The 20,376-nt window shown below is 37.6% G+C and overlaps 1 protein-coding gene across 4 annotated transcripts in view; it reads right to left on the minus strand.

Annotated features, from left to right (window-relative positions):
* Window positions 1-8,596, minus strand: part of OPA1 (OPA1 mitochondrial dynamin like GTPase) — an 81,552-nt gene extending 72,956 nt beyond the window's left edge. For all 4 annotated transcript variants that reach the window (XM_012780251.2, XM_012780249.2, XM_012780250.2 and 1 more), the window contains exons 1-2: window positions 8,373-8,596; window positions 233-551 (exon numbers count right to left, since the gene is read on the minus strand). In XM_012780251.2, the coding sequence (XP_012635705.1) occupies window positions 233-551; window positions 8,373-8,404 (351 nt within the window). In that variant the 5' untranslated portion in view covers window positions 8,405-8,596. The remainder of the gene's footprint in view (window positions 1-232; window positions 552-8,372) is intronic.
* Window positions 8,597-20,376: the final 11,780 nt, after the last annotated feature.

Raw genomic sequence — 20,376 nt, forward strand, 5'->3', positions numbered from 1 at the left:
GCCCAGCACTCCCTCCCGGAGGCCATTTTTATTTCCTGTTATTATACCTAAGATTCAGAAGGCATCTTCCTATTAGCACCATTAAAACAACCTACTACATGGTGGAGACCCACAATAAATGTTTAAACATCCAATTATATTCTACTATAATAAAGAAAAATTACTTATGCTATAAAAACTTAAAATAATCATGCTAGAATAATTGGAAAACCAGGAGGAAAGTTAAATTTACCTTTTTGGCTGTATAGCCACCCCCAACAGCAGATCCTAGTATGAGATAGCGAAGTTTTAAGAGCCTTGCAGCTAATCTCGCTGGCCAAAAATTTCTGCGGGGTTGGTAGCCATATTTAATTGGAGAAAGTTTTGGTTTACGTAAAGGAAGGTTAGTTAGAGAAGAGAACTGCTGAAATGATGTCCTTAATTGCGGTCTTTGAAGCTTTAAGGTTGGATGACGTGAATGATAAATACTTCGTGAAACCAGATGCAGTTTTTGTAGTGGTAAGCTTCCTTTTATTCCGGAGCTATGTTTCACTAAGGATTGGCAGACCTCACTGAAAGAAGAATAAACATGGGAGAAAGATCAGACAGGGTAATAATACAAAGGAAATTACATAAAAAGAACAACATATTAAAAGAAACACACACACACACACACACACACACACACGATAAACCGCATGCCACACAATAGTTCACATTTACTAACTATTTATAATAACTTGCCCAAGTACACACTGAAAGAAGGAATAGAGGCAAGATTCAAACTCAGGCAGTGGGACTCCAGAGCCTGCACTCTAACATGTGGACTATAATCCTGTTCCAAAGAATTGAAACTGAATAGAGAAAAGGTAAGGACTTATTTTATTAACTGCCATTCACTATAAAAGTTGAAACAAAAATGTATACAAACTTTTGCTTTTAGCACAAAAATTCTAGCAGCTTAGAAAACCTATTCTTTGCTCCCTCATCTATGGCTCCCAACCCTGAGATAGCCCAGGGATGGAAATTAAGGAAATTGATTTTTACCTCAGGCACCTGGCTCCCCAGAAAACTTAAAGTAGGAAAAAAGCTCAAAAGAGAATCTAATATGTATGTTAACTGTCCAAGCTCTACCTTTTCCTTCTTGCAGAGAATGAAAGATAACCAACAACCACCATAGGCCTCATCTTGCTCAACACACATTCATAGTTGCTCACTATGGGCTAGGCCTGATTTAAGTAGTTTTAAAATATTAATTTATTTAATTACACAGGACTGAAAAGTTGTGAAGAAAAAGAATCATGGAACACAGAAACAATGCTGTGAAGGATGGTGGGAGAAAGGAGTTATCTCTTGTATTCCTTTGGAGTGCCATATATTACAGGACATGTTTTTACAAACGCTGTTACTCTCAAAAGAGACCCAGTAAGGTAAATATCCTCACTTTACAAATTAATTTTTTTTAAAGCTATGTTTTGTCTAAGGTAGAATGACTAGGAAATGGTGGAAGAGGGATTAAAACTAAGGTCAGCCTGAAAGTAAAGCCCAAATTGTTTTCACAAGAGACACGAGGGCAAGGAGTGTGGGAAGCAGTAGATGCATAAATATTCGTGGACCCAGATAGGAGGCTGAGGTGACATTAAGGGGTACCCACCACCTCCTATGGAACCCTCAGGATGACACTGGGCCTTGCTCTGATTCAAAACTCTACAGGAATCCTCCAACTCAGGAAACCTGAGGGAAATAGGATTTAATAGTGGGTGAAAATACATATTGTAGGATTAGGTACATTGTTTATTTGTAACTCCACGTGTAAATGTTACTTCTAGTCACAAAAACATTTACAATCTCTGTAGAAGTTGGTAAACATTCTCTACTTTTTTTTTAAAGCTCTCCCTCTAAGATAAATCATTTCCACCATCTTATAAAAAGTCCTTATCTTCTTTTATTAACCAAGAAATTAAATTCTCCTGACCTCAAACTCAGCATATATAAAGCATAATTCTCATATTAGCTTCAAAATTGCCTCCACCCCAGCAAGCATACGCACATGAAAATTAATACCACAACAAGTATTTCCATGTCAAAGGAACAGCAGAAACAGTTAGATGACCCAAGAGTTCAGAGGAAAGCTAGTGATCCTTAAGAGTTGAGGAGATCAGTGAAAATTTCCCAGAAAAAGTAAAACTTAAAAGTGGAAAGTGAAGAGTCAAAAAAGAGAAAAGAAATACCAGATAAGGAGAAGAGCACAGATATGAGACAGTGAAAGGTCAAGAGACCTAAGGAGCTGGCATAAAAGGTTCAAAGAAGATAAAATTGAAGAAGAAGTATAAGGACAAATGAGAGAGCCACTGTGTATCAGGCTGAGTTTGCACTTTTAAAAAAAATAGGCAACAGGAGTCACTGAAAGTCTCTGAGTAGAATAAGACTAACTAAACAGTAAAGAAGATATTAAAGGCAATGTTAAGTAAAAGTAGATCAGAAGGGAGCAAAAAAGTGATCTTATTTCAGTTCAGCTGCCCAATTTAAGAAAGCCTAAAGTGAGGTGGCAGCAGTGAGCCAGTAAAGGAAAAGGTGGACACTAGAATGGCAAGCTAGGCACCGGAGGAAGGGAAGAGTCACTAATAACCACTAGTTTTTACCTGGGGTGACCAATGTTATCACTTACAGAGAGAAAAATTCAAGACACAAATCAACTAGGGAAATAGTTCATGGTTCCATAACATTTAGCTCAGACCTCTTTCAACTATATCCCTACATCCATTTAGTCCCTTGAGTCAGATGAACTTTGGTTCCAAATCAGTTTCACTGCTTATACTTGCTGTGCAATCAAGGACAAATTACCAATATCCCAAAGCCTCAATTTCTTAAGCTGTTAAAATGGCACAATAGCTGTATTGGAGAGTTATTATCAATAATCACTAATTTAAGTATCTGACTCTCTGATACTTCTCTCTTCTTACCTATTAAGTCTTTTCCTTATCTATTCACCCACATAGCCACCTTACACTATCTGGTTCATCATATCAATAACTCTTTTGCAAATACTCTAGACTCCCTTGCCCTGACTTTTTGTTTCACTTGTCCAGTAAAATACCAAACTCTGGATGAACTTACTATTGCTTTTCCTCCCTGCCTGTACCCAGGCAAGTGAAGCACTACTGGAGAAAAATCACACCCAAATGGACAGACATCTAAACAGGGCCCTCAAAACTGCCTGACAATCCTACTTCATTTCTCTTATCAATTCAGTCTTCCACTCTCTGCCAGGAGACTATTTCTGACATTCTCCACTCTCTTTTAATCTCCCATATCTCTCCTGACCTCCCCCAACTCTCAGTAGATGACCTTGCTCTCTACTTCACAGAGAAAATCGAAGCCATCAGAAGGACACATGCTTAACTTCCTCATACGAAAACTGTTCACCTACTGTATCTCCACCCATTCTCTTCTTCCCCACATAAGATTACAGTAAGTGTTCCTCTTGCTTAAAAAAGGTGAATCCATGTGGAATTGTCTCTCCTCTTGCTCTTTCAGAAATCGTAAGTCAAGTCTCTCTCATCTAACAGGAGAAAAAAAATATCTCATTTTCCTGCTCTAGCTACTTTATTAAAAGCCAAACCAACCTGATTTCCATTTCTATCACTTCAGTAAAACAGCTCTTACCGAGAGCACCAAAGGCTTCCAATATAGGCATTTTTTTCAGTTCTGGTTTTATCTGACCTCTCAGCAATAGCTGACAATGTTGACACCTACTCATTGTTGGAACTTCCTCTTCTCTTACCAGTTTCTAGTTTTACTCCTACCTCACTGTCCACTCCTTTTCAGATTCATCTTCAACTACCTTTTAAATTTTGAGAGTTCATCAAAGCTTAGACCTAATCTGCTTTTTTCCCCACTCTCCCTAGAAAATCTTATCTACACCATTTCCTCCATTTATATAACCATGTTTCTCAAGTTTATGTCTAATACAAACAGTTAAGTTTCGGACCCTTGGGTCCAACTGCCTATTCAACATAAGCACTTAGATATCAAAAAAAGACTTCAAATTCAAGATGTTCAAAGCCATGATCTCTTCTCCCCCTCCCACCAAAACCCTAACACTCCTGCAGTATTCCCCCTCAGGAAACGGTATAAGCAGCTATCTAGTTACTTAAGCCACAGATATGGGAATCATTCTTGATACCTTTCTCATCCTAAATCAAAGCACTCTTCTGAATGCAAATCTGATCAATGTCACTTATCTGCATCAATCTCATAAATGGCTCCCCCTGCATTTAGAATAAAATCCAAACTCCTGGTCTATAAAGCCCTGCACAGTCTGGTTCCTACCTCTCTCTCACTTGTCTCAGAGCTCCACCCTGACTAGTTTTTATCCAAATTCCCAATCGGGCCACCTCAGAGGCTATGCCACCCACTATTCTTGGATAGACTCTTCTACTTACTTAACTCCTGACTGCTCACAGTCAGTTTCACCTCAAGCATTTCCTCCTCTCCCTGAAACTTCATTATAAGGCAAGTCCTCCTACTACAGTTCTTGGCTCTCTATACTTTTTCTTCATAATGCTTGTAAATTTGTATTGTATAACAAGTGTAGTTACTGAATTAATATTCATCCAGTAAACTGCAATCTTCATAAGTCCAGGGTCCTGTTTTACTTACTTTTGTATTTCCAAGGTCTAGCCCAGTGCCTCACAAATGATAGACACCCAATAAATCCATTGAATGAACATGTTATTAGGAAAATTAAAAAACAAAAAACAGTTGAAAGAACGTAGCAGTGGCCAGCACAAAGTGCTCAACAAAATGTTATTTTAACATTAATTTGCACTAACTTAAACTAATGTATAAATGAATAACTTTTTAATCCTCAAAAAGTTATTTATATTTTTTAGAAAGAAGTTAATCCAAAAAAATATCCAATTAGATGAATTCCAGGACTAAGTTCATCCCTAAGATGTTTTTGCTTTTTATTATTACATCCCTCTTGTACATCCAAATCTCCAGAATTCCTATTTTCATAATGGCAACAGCAATAACTATGGGTGGGGGGCGTGGGGAGTATAGCATCCAGTATTTCAGGCAACTATATGTAAAATGTTCTTCAACTAGTCCCCTGGCAGAGATAATTGCCTCAAAGCAAAATCCTAGTACTTCTTAGAAAGGCATCTTCAGAACTACTTCTAAGTCATTCCAGTTAAAGAAGATACTCTAAAAGATCAATGCTCATACAGGACAGTATTATTTTTCACAAAGAGGTCCTCTTGAGATACAGGAAAGAGAGTGAAAAGACAAGAAAAAACTGAGATTTACTGACATGCTATGTAAAGACAGGCTGCTCTGGTCATCCTCCACCCCATTCCAATCCAGCTGAATGTTAACAGCAGCAACTGCCCCACACTGAGCAATCTCCCAGGAAAGAATTAAGCTCCCAAGTGTGTATGGTGAAGCGGGACTTCCCAGAGTGAACCTCCTCAACAATACTGGCATTTATAGCAACCTCAGACCATCTTCCCACTCCCTAAAAGCCCTAAAATAAGGCCTGTTAATTGAAACATCATAACCTTAAACAGTTTGCTAAATCAGCCCTCTGTTTCAAAGGTAACCCACACAAGGCATCTACATCAATCATTATTAGTACTTCATGTTTAAATATGATTAAATAATAAGTTTTTATAGAAAACCACCAACTCTTAAGATGAAAACCAAGACAAGTAACATCATTAATCCTGGAAAAAACAGAGATATGAAATGCTAATTAGTATTCTTAGGAGGATATTGCAGACATAAAATGAATTCATGTTGTTTTCAATAATAGCAATGGAAGAATAGAAAGTATAGAATTAAACATGTCTTTAAGAGTTTAATAAATGTTAAAATGAAGTTCATGGAAATTAAAGTTACAATGGCCAATATATTATTATAAAAAATCAATAGCAAGATCAGAAAAATGAATTAAGAAAATTCCCCAGAATGTAGAACATAAAGAAAAAAGGTGGAAAACTAACAGATAAGTTAAGTGATCCAGAGAAGTGGTACCCAAAGTGAGTGGGAGGATAGGGGAGAAATGCATCCCATAGGATGCACAAAATGATCCATTGAGATTGAAGAAGAAAGTACCAAAGCTTCTAGATGCAGTATTGTTGTATCTTATCCTTTAAGATTATGTTAGGGTAGACTTATGTAAATCAAAGGTACAGAGACATATATACTTTAAAAGTAAATGAGTGTGCATATATATATTGGGGTATGCTTTTTTTTTTTTAACAGATGAAGGGTACAAATCATATTTTGGAAATCATGGACATACAGGACCAATCTAAAAGGACGAATATTCACCAAATAGGTCTCTACAAAGAAAAAGAACAGGAAAAATCAAAGGAAGAAAATAAAGAAGAAGAAAAAGTTCTTGGAAATAAAGGAATATTTGACATGGAAAGGCCCACTGACTAAAGCCAGATGAGTGGTAAAAGGAGAAAAAACAAAAACCAAAAAACTCACACCTGGACAAAGCCTTGAGAAATTTAGGATAAAGGGTAAAGATCCTAAAAGTTTCCATGAAGAGAAAAACAAAATACCTACAAACATGAAAAAAATCAGATAGTCATGAGAGTTCTCATCAGCAGCAAAGGATGTTAGAAGAAAATGTACCAATGCCTTCATAGTTCAGAAGGAAAAGGCTTTTGAATATAGACTTCTACATTCAGTCAAAACTAAAAATCAAATGTGATGCAAAATTGGCTTCCCCCAGAAATCATCTACTCTCTTCTCTTGTTCATTTACCATCTCTTTAACAATATACAATTTCCTAACATGTAATTCTTTCCTCATTAACTTTACACAAATATTTATTGCACCCAAATAAATGTTGGTCATTAGTCTTCTCACATGTTCATGAACATACACATACACACACACGTATGTCCAAAAAAAGTTTATGCTCCCATCTGTTAAAGAGTAGAAATCTAACTATATTCCTTCACAACATGCTAAGAAACTATAGTAAAAGACAAATTCCAGAGCTGTGGCCTCTGACTTTCCACATCTCTAATTCTTCAAGTATCTAAACTGTGCTATCAACACGAGACACTTTAAAGCCAGGACTCTATGGAATCTACAGTAATTCAATTTGTTTTGAAACTCAATTTTTAAAGTTTTCTTACATATATTAAGTGCTTCAACAGAGTATGCTATTTCTGCAGTTCTTTTTTATTTAAAGAAAATTAGATATGTTTCCCCATTAAATACTGAGGAGCAGAAATACAAAGGTTGTAAATAACTTACTTTAATACCAAGGGCTATGAATTTACTCAGAAATTAAAATCCCAAGAGATTTAAAATAGTGTAATTAATCTAATTGACTAACAAAACACTGCAACTATGTCATCTAGTTCTGCATTTGGACCCCAGTTAACCTTTATAAAATAAATGGATTCCATTCTAATACTACAAATTACACCATTTAAAAAGTTCTGAAAAAAAAAAAAAGACAGGTGTTTACACGTTGCGTTAATTCAGAAAAAAGTTTTTCCAACTGTGCTTGATGCATATTACTTCCTACCAAATGTCCCTAACAATGACTTAAGTTTGACGGCATCTAAGGATATTAGAACAAAATTACGTACAGAGATAAAATCAAATTTAATTTCATCAAAATGTATATTTTACCCACAAAAATAAAAATATTTCCATGATGTTCTACTTACGCGATTAAACCAGGCCAGGGCAACAACGACAATGTGATGAGAAAAGTGGTGCCACGTTTACCTCTTTGCATCAGAAAGCAAGTTTCCCTCCCTGAACACTGAAAAAAGGTGCCATTAAGAAGCCATCTCTAATAACCATCTCTGACCCAGTGTGCGTCACTGCTCTAGTTCTGACTCCAACTAGCGGGCTAGGGAAAGAGGCAGAGGGCCCTTCACCCTGGAGAAGAGCCGAAGTACCTGCAGGTGCAATGTACACACGGCGTGGAGGTGGAGGACGACGACAGAGAGGCTTAAGAGAAACGCCGAAAGAGTGATTCGTAGACAGAGCCAAAACGGGCAGAGAGAGGACAGAAAAAAAAAGAAGCAACCAGACACAGAGATAAGACCGAGAGCACAAGGGTGTAAAGGGCAGGGACAAAAGGACAATAGAGAAGGGCCAAGAATGAGAGGCGTCCAGAATCTTCGCGTTGGATAGGGACAGGGTCAAGGGCCGGTACTGAAAGCCAGAACCGCAGGTAAGCCCAGTGAAGACTCCAGTCACTATGGGTCCTCAAAAATATCCCGAAATTCTCCCATAGCCCCCGGCCTGGCCTGAGAGTTATTTGCACATTCTGGAGGTAGTGATGGGACAAGCCCATTCTCAAGCTGCCCCAGAAATAACGGGGCCATGTCGGAGCCTGCACTTACCAGGCCACGGCGGCCCGACGTAGTCGCCACATCCCTCCGGAGGGGAGGTCACACAAGTGCCGAGACGGCCACGCGGAAGCCCCTGTGTCAGCCCCAGTCCGGCTCCTGCTCCAGGAATGACCCAGGAAGAGGCTCTCTGCAACAAGGGCACAGAGCAGCCGCTGAGGCCCTCCCAATGGCGCATGGACTTCCGCAAGAGCCTAGCAGGCACCCGTACTCAGTCCGTCAATAAAACAACCACCCCACCCTTTGTAGGCGGGCAGCACAAACGGTCCGTGGAGGACTAGCGCATGCGCCCAGAGCCTCTGGAAGGAACATGCGTACTCCACCTGCTCCCGTCCCGCCCCGCCCAGCCCCGCTTTCATTGTTTCCCAGGTGGAATTCGGAATTCCGGTTGAAAGACTTTGAGAGGGCCTGGGGCGAGGTGTTTAGCGGGGACCAGCGAGGCGCAAGCCATGGAATCCAGATTGATAAATGTTCACCGGTGGCGACCAATTTAATAAGATTTAGATATTGAGGGAGCATGGAGGAGTCTAGAGAGTACAAAATGAATACAGTAGTAGAGTAATAGAATAAAATAATAAAAACTAATAGTCGCCCATTTGCCCCACGTCTTTGTTGGGTGTGAAAGGATATAAACAATCTTGGAAGGCTGTAGGAAGAAGGGTCATGGATAGGTTAAGTGCCTTAGAATCTCTGCAGCTACGGGTTTGGAATAAACTTGCATGGTTTATAGAGGCGTCAAAAGTGATTTTGTTCGTTCACTCTTTAACTGGCTTTCCTCTGGCATTTAAGTACAACAATTTGTTGATATGGTCCTTATAGAGGTCTACAACAATTCCATATTGCCTGTGGTCACTGAGCTCTCAGCATAATTTAGCTCAGAATCTACGTAATCTATTTCCCTCTTTTGGCTTTCAGGACATCACATTCTCCTTTCTCTCCAGAGATGCTCTTCCCCAGTCTCCTTGAAGAGTCCCAAATCTCAGACATCCTGGGTCCCTTCCCTTCACTATCTACATTCTCTTGCTACGTAATGTAAGTCAATTCCGTGTCTTTAAATATCCTGTTCTTCTTCCAACTTGATCGTTTTATGTTTTGTACGGAAACTGGGGCCTATAAAAAGGATGTGGCCTACCAAAGGTTATGAAGCCAATTTTTAGGGACTACAATCAAAGGGTCCTGTGCGCCCTCTTCACTTCAGGGACATTAACACCCCATCCCCCCGAACCCCTCTACACAAACATACAAACCATAAAGGAAATTCCTTTTCCCTTAATTGTCAGAATTATAAATCTAGATCCATCCAGTCACAGCACCACCAAGTACAGACCCAGCCATTGATAGTAAACTTCCCAAATATAGGACTCTGGGAATTCCATTATTATATTTAACATGGTGACTATTTTACTGGCAGATCAAGATAGGAGCTTCTTGTACTGACCTATGCACACTGTACATCTTTCTAGAATTGTACAAAAATGCCTTTGTTACTGTTACTTCCTAGTTGTTTTAGAAAAAATAATAGAAACCAAATAACAACCCTTTTCATATGTGGGTTATCTTTACATTTTATGAAGCCCTTGTTTGCAATTCCACATCTAGGCATTTTATTATACTGAATAATTCCCACGTATACATGATGACATTTATTTCTGATATTTCTACATTGTATGAAATAGCAAAAAATTGGAATTAACATAAATGTCCATAAATAGGAACTAGTTAAATAAATTACATTCATACTAGCCATGAAAGCCTATGAGTTAGATTTGTACATCCTGATAAAGAATAATCTCTAATATATACATAGTATCACATGGAAAAAGGAACAGATTATTGTATAATCAAACTGCCACCATTGGTCCAAATTCAGCCTGCAGACCTATTTTGTTTGGCTTGAAGTGTTGGCCTATCCAGTGTTTTAAAAATAATACTGCATTTGTTGTCAGCATTTAAAAATCAAGAAATTCTACATTAAAAAAATCATATTAAAATATCAGAAGGCCTGTCAACATCAATCCTTAATTCTTACATGCAAAATATTTCTTAGAATCAGGAGCCAAAGAATGGTTCTGTCTTTTATACATTCATGTCCTCTCCTGTAGCTCACACTCCTTCCTAAAGTCTTCCTGAAACTGAACACATCAATTGCTATATATCATGAAGCTTGTGCTTTTACTTTTACTAGTAAAATCAAGCAGAAAGAGAACCACTAGTTATATCAAAAGTGAGAAAATGAAAGACTGAGAGGGTCAGATATTTCCAAAACAATCAGAAAGAGCATTTTTGTTGTTGGTGTTGGTGAAGAACAGCTATGCGTAAATTATGTGATGTTGAAAGAATACAATATAATATGGCATCATACAATAAGCACACCTGCATTACTCATTTATGTTACATGCCTGACCCAGAAAAGTATTTGAGTTGATAAACCCTAGCGAAGGACAGAGTCAGGGAGGGACTTAAGGATGGTAGGTCATAAGTGGGAGGGAGACTTCTTCTATTTTAAAATCTTTTATACTCTTATTTTGTTAATATGTGTATTAATTGATTTTAAAAATAGATGTTAAAAATGTTTTTCTGATCCAGAAGTCATGAAATAACTTTACTATTTTAAACTAAATTTCTAGATTCTGCTGAGAATTGAGCAATCCATCAGATAAAACTCAAAATATTTACCTTGACATGTAAAGTAAACCTTTTCAGAGTTATCTAACGAATCAGGAATCTTTAGAAAAGGAGATAAGTAATAAGAGAGGTTAATGGAAATTGAAGTATCTGCATTTGTTTTCGTAAGATTTATATTTAACTTTTTACAATAAATGGTCTTGCAGGCCGAGCGCGGTGGCTCACGCCTGTAATCCTAGCACTTTGGGAGGCCAAGACGGGCAGATTGCTCAAGGTCAGGAGTTCGAAACCAGCCTGAGCGAGACCCCGTCTCTACCAAAAATAGAAAGAAATTAATTGGCCAACTAAAAAATATATATATACAAAAAATTAGCCGGGCATGGTGGCGCATGCCTGTAGTCCCAGCTACTCAGGAGGCTGAGGCAGTAGGATTGCTGAGCCCAGGAGTTTGAGGTTGCTGTGAGCCAGGCTGATGCCACGGCACTCACTCTAGCCTGGGCAACAAAGTGAGACTCTGTCTCAAAAAAAAAAAAAAGGTCTTGCAAAACTCTTCCTGGGAGATCTGTGAGTTCCTTGATACTGCACCCTTCCTCTGTGGTTTCCTGGAGAAGGAAACAACCAGCTGAGTCATACACATTTTCATCATCATCATTAGTAAACTCTCCCCTCAAAAAAGCATGTTATAATCCCCATCAACAAACATTTATAAATCACCTCCTACGAATCCTGGTCTGAGGATATATATATATATATATATATATATATATATATATATATATATAGTAAAACACAGTTCCTGAACACAGTTCCTAAACAAAGCATGATCATATGTAAAAGACAAACATCAATGTGAGGTAGTATGCACTGAGAACCAAGTAAGGCGTAGCAGCAGTGCCTGCCACAGAGGCAGGACTATAGTGTTATCAAGTGGGCTTAAGAAAGATAATCCTGGAAAAATAGAAAAGGATGGACTTGCAAAGAAGGAAATTGAGGATCAGGAAGACTAGATGGGTGCTATTGAGAAAGTCAAGTGTGAGGGGTCTGAACTAAAGTTTGGCAGTAGTGAGATGTAAGAGATCATTTGCAAGGATATTTCTGAGTATTTAAAGCAATGGAAAACTAAATGCAGGAATTAGCCACAGGAATCAAAGATGACAGGGGTTTCAAGCCAAAATGAGTTGACAGTATTTATGACAATAACAAACACAGAGAAGCTGATTACAAGGAGAGGTGGGGAGGATGATAATGCTGGCTTTGGATTGATGATTTGTGCTGAATTATTGATGAGTTATCCAGGTGAAAAGAATCTATGAAACAGTTAGAAATCAAGTCCTGGAGTTCCAGAGGGAGGTGAGACTTGCAATATAGAACTGACTTTATAAAGGTGAAGCTGTGGGTCACATTAACCTTTGTGAAACTGTGCACAAACTTTAAATTGCTTGTAAGAGATTAAATACACATTATTTTATAAATTTATATTTTGAAGACTAAATGTAATAATGCAAGAAAAAGAAGCATAAGGCATAACATTTTCAGCTGACATGATTGATTATGTAGAAAACCTTAAGAAATCAGTAAGAAAAAACCCCACCGGAAATACTGAGTTAAGAAAAGTCTCAAAATACAAAACCAATATTAATAAAATTTATTATTATATACTTTCAAAAACATCTGTGCAGATATCAGGTGTCCTAACTTGGAACTTGTGAATGCTACCTTATTTGGAAAAATGGTCTTTGCAGATGTGATTAAATTACGAATCTTGAGATTGAGGGATTATCCTATATTATCCAAATGGGCCCTAAATGCCATTCCATGTATCCTTATAAGAGGGAGATTTTCACACATATGCACAGAGAAAAAGGTGATGTGAAGACAGAGGCAGAGATTGGAGTGATACAGGCATAAACCAAGGAATGCTAGAAGCCACCAAAAGATGGAATAGGCAAACAACAAATTCTCCCCTGAAGCTTCCAGCAAGAGTGTAGCCCTGCTAACACCTTGATTTCAGGCCAGTGACATTGATCATGGACTTCTGACATCTAGAATTGTAAAGAGAATACATTTTTGTTTTAAGACACCCCGTTTGCAGTCATTTGTTATAGCAGCCACTGAAAACTACTACAAACTGGAAATCAAATGAAAAAATTCCATTCAACATAATATTAAACCATAATATTAAATAAACCATAATATTAAATAAAATTAGCTATAAATTTAGCAAAAGATGTGCAAAACCTCAACACAGGAAACCACAAAAAATTGCTGAGAAAAATTGAAGAAGACTTAAATAAATGTAGTGATATACTGTGCCTATGGACAAGAAGACTCAATATTGTTAAGGTATCAATTTCCCCCAAATTAGTCTATATTCAGTTCAGTCCATTCCCAGCATAAGCCCAGAAGACATTTATTATAGAAATTAACAAAATACTCTAAAATTTATACAAAAATACAGAGTCTAAAATGTTAAAAGAATATGGAACATTTATAACTACTTGACCTCAAGATAATATAATTTTAATGGTACCATAATTAAATATTATATTATAATTACATAATATAATAATATAAAACAATTGCAATCGAGACATGTGGTATTAGCATAAGGACAAATAGATAAATGGACCAGAATAGAGGATTCAGAAACAGAGCTCCATTTCTGCCATCAGTTGGTTTTCAACAGAAGTACCAAAACAATTCAATGGAAAAAAAAGTCTTTTTAATGAATGGTGCTGGCTGGAACAACTGGATCTCCATATGGAAAAAATATACCATGCACATACTGTACACAAAATTTAGTATAAATTCATACCATACACAAAAATTAGTAAACTTACACAAAAATTGTATGAGCTGAGACATAGCCCTAATTGTAAAAGTTAAAGCTATAAAGCTTATTTGAAGGAAATACAAGAGAATATATTTGCAACCTGGGAATAAGCAAAGATTTCTTAGGTCAGAGAAAGTAATACCATAAAATTGAAAAATTCATTAAGTAGACTTCATTAAACCAAAAGATTACTATGACCAGTGAATGCTGATTTAGTGTGCTAGGTACTAAACTACTCCTTTGCATGTGATATCTCCTGTTATTTTATACAATATTTTTCATGGCCCTAATCTTTTTTTCTTTTTATCCAGGGCCAGAGGGTTTATCTTTTTTAATATAGCAAACATGTATTGACCAATAGCTATATTCTTTAATTCTGCTCCATAGTGATTATTCCTTCATAATTCTTGCTAGGGCTTTTTGTCATTGTTATACATTTTTATATTCTTATGAGTCTTCACAGGTATTTTTAGTAATTAATTAGAAAAACTGCACTGAGGACTGTTAGTCAAATATGTTATTGACTGAGAAAATGCGGCTCCATTGTGAGTATTCAAAGTGAATCCTTGCTTCAGCTGTACCAACTGCTGAGGTGGGATAAACTTTTGAAAATTGAATTTATGTTATTTTTCCAGATTTCTCTTTTCCTTCCCCTATTGAAAAGATAGCCAGTCTTTGTAATTTCCTTGCCTTAGGGATAGATGTTAGCAAGAGAAGTGTAGGGAATTCAAAGGCTCTTCTGGTTTTACATGAAAGCTAAGTCCAGTGTTAGGATTTTGGTAGGAGGAATGGAGTAAAAGCGAGGGCCTTAGAGAAGCAAAAGTTGGAGCATAGAGATTCCTCGAGATCAGAAAGAGGACAGTGTTTTTTCTTAAGTTCCCCTCCCTGAGACCCTCCTAAGTGGTCACAGCCTCCTAAAAGATTCCTGCCACTTAAGCAGAACCAGATCCATCAGATTCAAAGGGATCATGAGCACTGGAAATTTGGGAGACTTCAGAGATTACCTACAAACACTAAGTATGAAAAACTATTTTCTATGAGCACAGTTATTTATGTCCATTATATCTGTATGGTGGAAATACTATACGTATAATGGTGTACTTCTGTGCTTCTCTTCTCAACTCTGTGTTCAGCGACATCTTGTTGGTAGCTTGAAACTAGTCATGGTGGCAGTGTTTACATCATAGAAATCAGCAAACAGTTCAAATCAGGGCTTGTTTGTCATTTTGCTGATTGTTTAGTGTCAGGCAAATGATGACAAAAATGACAATACTGCAGATTAAACGTGTATTCTGTCTGTGGCTTTTACATTGTGAATAGCACAAAAAATTGAGAAAATATTCTTCTAGTATTTTAAAACTATTGTCTGATTCAGTAAAGAATTTTTGCACATGATCATGAATTATTTAAGTTCTGATGTATGTCTTCGCTGTTTTACTTATCTCTTACGCATTGATTTACAGGAAAATATCAAATCAGTACTTTTGTCAGATCTAAACACATAGGTTAATAATGTGAGACACTTCTTTTTTGAAATATATAGTAATGACAGTAATTAAGCATTTATTCATAGTAAAATTTAAAAGGAACTCATGTACATTTATGCATACTTTTTTTATAAAGCCAGTTGTTAAGCATTTACCCCCACACACCACTGCTTTTCTTCACTCTATTTCAAATTCTCCATGATTGAAAACTTTCGCTATTCAGTTTTTTTCTGTTTTGACATTTCCCTTGTCTTTGACAACTTACACAGCTGTCTGCTGTTTTCTGGCCAATATTATGCCCAAATCCTGCAGAAGTATCCTTTTCTCTCACTCCCCAGCTTCTGAGGCTTTCTCCTGCTGCTTGGAGGTGTTTTTTGCTCCATGCTTTGGAACATTTTCTCTTGGCTTTCCTTTTAGACTAAAAATATAACCTCTACTTCCATCCAATTTTGAAACTTTGCCTGTACAATAAGTAAAATATATACCAGCCCTTGAGTAATTCTGCATGGTGAGCCTATTTAATAGTATCTGTACCAAACTACTTTCCAGCTTGCTAGTGTCTTCCTCAGTAAGAGTGGGTTGAATTGTGTGCCTTGTGGAGGGACCAGCCACCACATCCTTGCTGCTCAGTGTCACAAGCTGTTGACAGCCACCTTGCTCCCTCACACTGTAGATAGTCTTAAATTTCCTTGGTGGTAGGAAGGGGCAAGATGAACAATTGAGGCTGCAGGCTGCTGCAATTGCTGTAATCCTAATCCAGCTCACCAACACCACCAGGAGAGTGAGATCTGCTATCTCCCAATATGGGACCCACCTAAGCAACAGTGGTGCTTGCATTTAGAGAAGGCCAAATTAATCTGCTTTCAGTGGTTAATTTACCAGCTTACACAAGTAGGAAAGATGATAGAAATCCACAGCCCTCAGTAAGTTCTTAATAATCAGGATTGGATTTATATATTTATATAAAACAAACACACAGACTAGAATCCCTTCTTCCTTTGTTTCCTTTAATACACCTAGTTTGTCATTTTGTTTCTTCCTGAGAAATGGATGAGATTTAGAGAAGCAGAAAAAATGGGGGAAGAAATACTGGAAAGATATGTGTGCTAAATTTGGGGTTTGATGACTATTTTAAGCTTGCACTTCTGCATCATTCTATTACCATGATATTTATGATATTTGCCAATATGCATACCTCATTATAAAATGAGTTACTATATGTGAGGCACTTAGAGTAGTAATTAGTATATAGCATGCACTTAGGTGAGATAGAATGGGACATACTGCTCTAGCAGATACATCTCAGGGCCTTAATCACAATACAGGGTTGCTTCCTTCTCCCTTGGCAGTCTGATGTGTATTGGGAGCTCTCCCAAAGGCAGGAGACTCAGAGGCCCAGGATATCCATTGACTTTATAGTTTTAGATTACTTTTACCCTATGTCTCCCTATTTCTAAACACCATGAAATGTACTTTTGTTTTACTCTTTGTATTAGTCAGGATTGTCCAGAGTAACAGAACCAATAGGAGATAGGTAGATAGATAGATAGACAGGTAGATATACATAGATGAGATTTATTAGGGGAATTGAATTACATGATGATGGAGGCTGAGAAGTCCCCCAATATGCTGTCTGCCAGCTGGAGAACCAGAGAAGCCAGTAGCATGACTCGTCCAAACCTGAAAGCCTCAGAACCTGGGAAGTTGATGGTGTAACTCTCAGCCTGGAGCTGAAGGCCTGAGAAACTGGGAAGTGAGAGCCTGGAGTTCTCATGTCCAAGGGCAGGATAGGAAGGATGTCCCAGCTCTGGGTTGGGGGGATACACACACACACACACACACACACACACACACACACACACACACACACATACAGAGGAGAGAGGAAAAAAAAGAGAGAGAGAGTTTACCTTTCCTCTGCCTTTTTGTTCTATCCAGGACCATGGAGGACAGTTCCTACTCAATCTTCTTTACTCAGTTTACTGATTTAAATGCCAGTCTTTTCCAGAAACATCCTCACAGATATATCCAGAAGTAATGCTTTGCCAGCTATCTGGGTATCCCTTAATACTGAGCTGACACCTGAAATTAACCATCACACTCTCCATAATGAGAGAGTAACCTAATTTTATTTTAATTTTCATAATTGAAGAACCACCAAAATGGAAGTAGTTGAATTTCCTAGAAACCAATTGATGAAGGCTCACAGCTAAACTTTAGTTGATTTGAAGAAATGCTATATTTATTATGTACCTGAGTTTGTAGTCTGAGAACTGAGAATTTGCTCCATTAAAATATATACTCTATGAAGAGAGATTGCAAGAGATTGAAGTGTTTTCAACTTCCAGGTCCATTCTGTGGGAGTGTTAATAAAGGCTGGCTATTTTAAAAACACTGAAACTAAAGGTTATCATGAGGTATAACATTCTATATGTTAGGTTGTAATGTCAAGATCTGTTGATAAAGGATGGACTTGGAAATGAATCCTACTGAATCAGCAAGGAAGTCATGAGAACAACTGTGCTCTCACACTCGCCCTCCAGCTACTTCAGGACTATGGCTTCAGAGGTATCAGTTCTACCAATGAGCAGTATACTAGATTATTTCCATTTTGTACTTTTATGAGTTCAGAGAAATATTTCATTTTTTTAAGGTCACATAGTAGGTTATTGGTATTATTAGGCACTCTGTGAGTTTTGAGCAGGACATTAAAGGATGGGTGTGAGATTTCAATAAAGAAAAAGAGATAAGATTCCTCAGGAGAGATAATGGTGAGAACAGAGGTGCAGAGGAAGGAAATCCATTTGCCTGATCTATCAGTGCTCAATAAGCAAATCATTTGCCTGGATGAGTTGTGGGAGAGAAGACTGGAACATAGGTTCAGAACAGATCACAAAGTTGTTTGAATTATGTTTACATTTTATTTTCTTTTTGGAAAAAGGACTTATGCATAATTTCTTCACTGGGAGATACTTTGATCTACATGGTACTCTTGAGAAGGTTAATTTACCAGTGGATATAGTGCTGGTTAAAAGTGAGAGACTAAAAGCAGAGAGACCAGTTATGAGGGCATGTAAATATCTCAATGTGTTTTAACTTGGATTATAATTATAGGATCAAAGATGAACCTGAGGTTTTGAGCTTAAAGGCTGAATGTTTACTTTCTAATGTTAGGGCTGAAAGACAGTTATGTGCTTTAAAAATGAGCTTTTTTGGAGTCATGCTTCTTTTTCCTTTCCTTTTTTGAATCAGCCATGATGTCTTGATTGCTATTACATACATCCGTCCTGCATTCCAGCAGTATCCATGCCAGTGGTGGAGGCACCGATGTCTTCATGGACCCATTCTGTAGTATGATTTTGTAATTTGTTTTTATTTCTGCTTAGCCTCCAGGCCAGGTTCTTCAACCCTTCCAGAGATTCTATGAACTGCATACTATGGTTTAATACATTCCTTTCCGGCTTAATTTTCCCAGAGTTAATTTCTGTCACTTGCAAATAAGAACCTTAACCAAATCATTTTTCTTATTTGATGCCATAACCTAGATGTTAACTAAAATCACCCTGTTCCTGATAATTTAGATAAGAGTGATTCAAACTATATTCATGGATGCTAGAAAGTCTAATGTCTTCTTCAAAATTTCCATAAATTCTGCAGGAGACTTAGGTTCTTGTGGATACGTCTGATTTCAGATCTTTTGCTTCCTCTCAATCAAGATTTCTCAACCTTGGCACTATTGACAGTTTAGGCTGGACAATTCTTTACTGTGGTGGCTGTCCTATGAATTGCAGGACTTTTGGCAGCATCTCTGGCTTCTGCCCACTCAGTGCCAGTAGCTGCCCTTCCTCTCTGCCCTGTTCCAGTGAAGATAATCAGAAGTGCCTACAGATAGTGTCTAATGTTCCCCAGGGGGCAAAATCACTCCTCCTTAGTTGGGAACCATTATCCTAATTTATTTCAGTTTAGGAATTGGCACCTGTTGTCTCTCTTCTCTACCAAGTCAACATACGTGTGGAACTCTGACATTTTTCTTAACTTCTGCCTAAATTTAAAAAATCAAAAAAAGTCACAAAAGGTATGTATAATGGCAGCAAATTTTATGGAAACTTTGGAAGAATAGAGAGATTTTCATCCTGAATATATAATCAACATCAAATTTATTAGATGACCATTATTTTTAAAAAGTCTTTTAGTCATTTCTGAAACTTGAGCTTTAATCTCTGGCCATGTTTCTTGCCTCTCCTGCTTTTCTCTTGCCTTATTGCTACTTTCTTCTCTATTCTCTGCTCTTCCTTACCTCCAAATTTCTGTCCAATTTACATTCAAAGTGGTTTTGGTTATATCTTTTATTTCTCTTTTTCAACTAATCCCCTAGGGCTCATCTTCTACTTCTAATTGGCTAATCAAGGTATTTTTCAAACAACAACAACAAAAAACCCTTCCCATAGTAATTCTGGAAACTACCATGAAGATAATTAAAGTTTAATCTTTCTGCAATTCTCACTACAACTCCTCCTATACAGCTACAAAGTGTAGTATTGTAGTATTAACCCACTTTTGCAGGAAGGAAACTGTTCCAATTATCCATTGCTGCAAAACAAACTACTCCAAACTTAGTGGCTTAAAATAGCCACCATTTTAGTATATCTCTCTTCAAATGGCATAACCACATGGTTAGCTTGGGCTTCCTCACAGCAGAGGATTCTCAGATAAGTTCACTTTTTTTATGGTGGCTCAGGGACCCTAGAGAAAATGTTCGAAATGACAGGAAGTAGAATCTGCCAATCTCTTAAGGCTTGAGACTTAAATGTCACTTATGCCGTATTCTATTGATCAAAGTAGCCACAGAGGCTGCCCACTGGAGGGAAGGTGTGGTCATCTCTCTTTTCCCACAGCCAACCCTCTGGCTAACTGTGGACATTGCCCCTAACTGTGGACATTACCCTCTTCCCTCCTAGGACACCTACTCAGGAGAAATTTCATCCCATTACAGCATCAGACTCAGGTTTGATGTCTAGGTTTTTGATGGATTATGGAACTAGAAAACGAGCTT

Source organism: Microcebus murinus, chromosome 1 (genome assembly GCF_040939455.1).
Source record: "Microcebus murinus isolate Inina chromosome 1, M.murinus_Inina_mat1.0, whole genome shotgun sequence".
Classification (NCBI taxonomy): Eukaryota; Metazoa; Chordata; class Mammalia; order Primates; family Cheirogaleidae; genus Microcebus; species Microcebus murinus.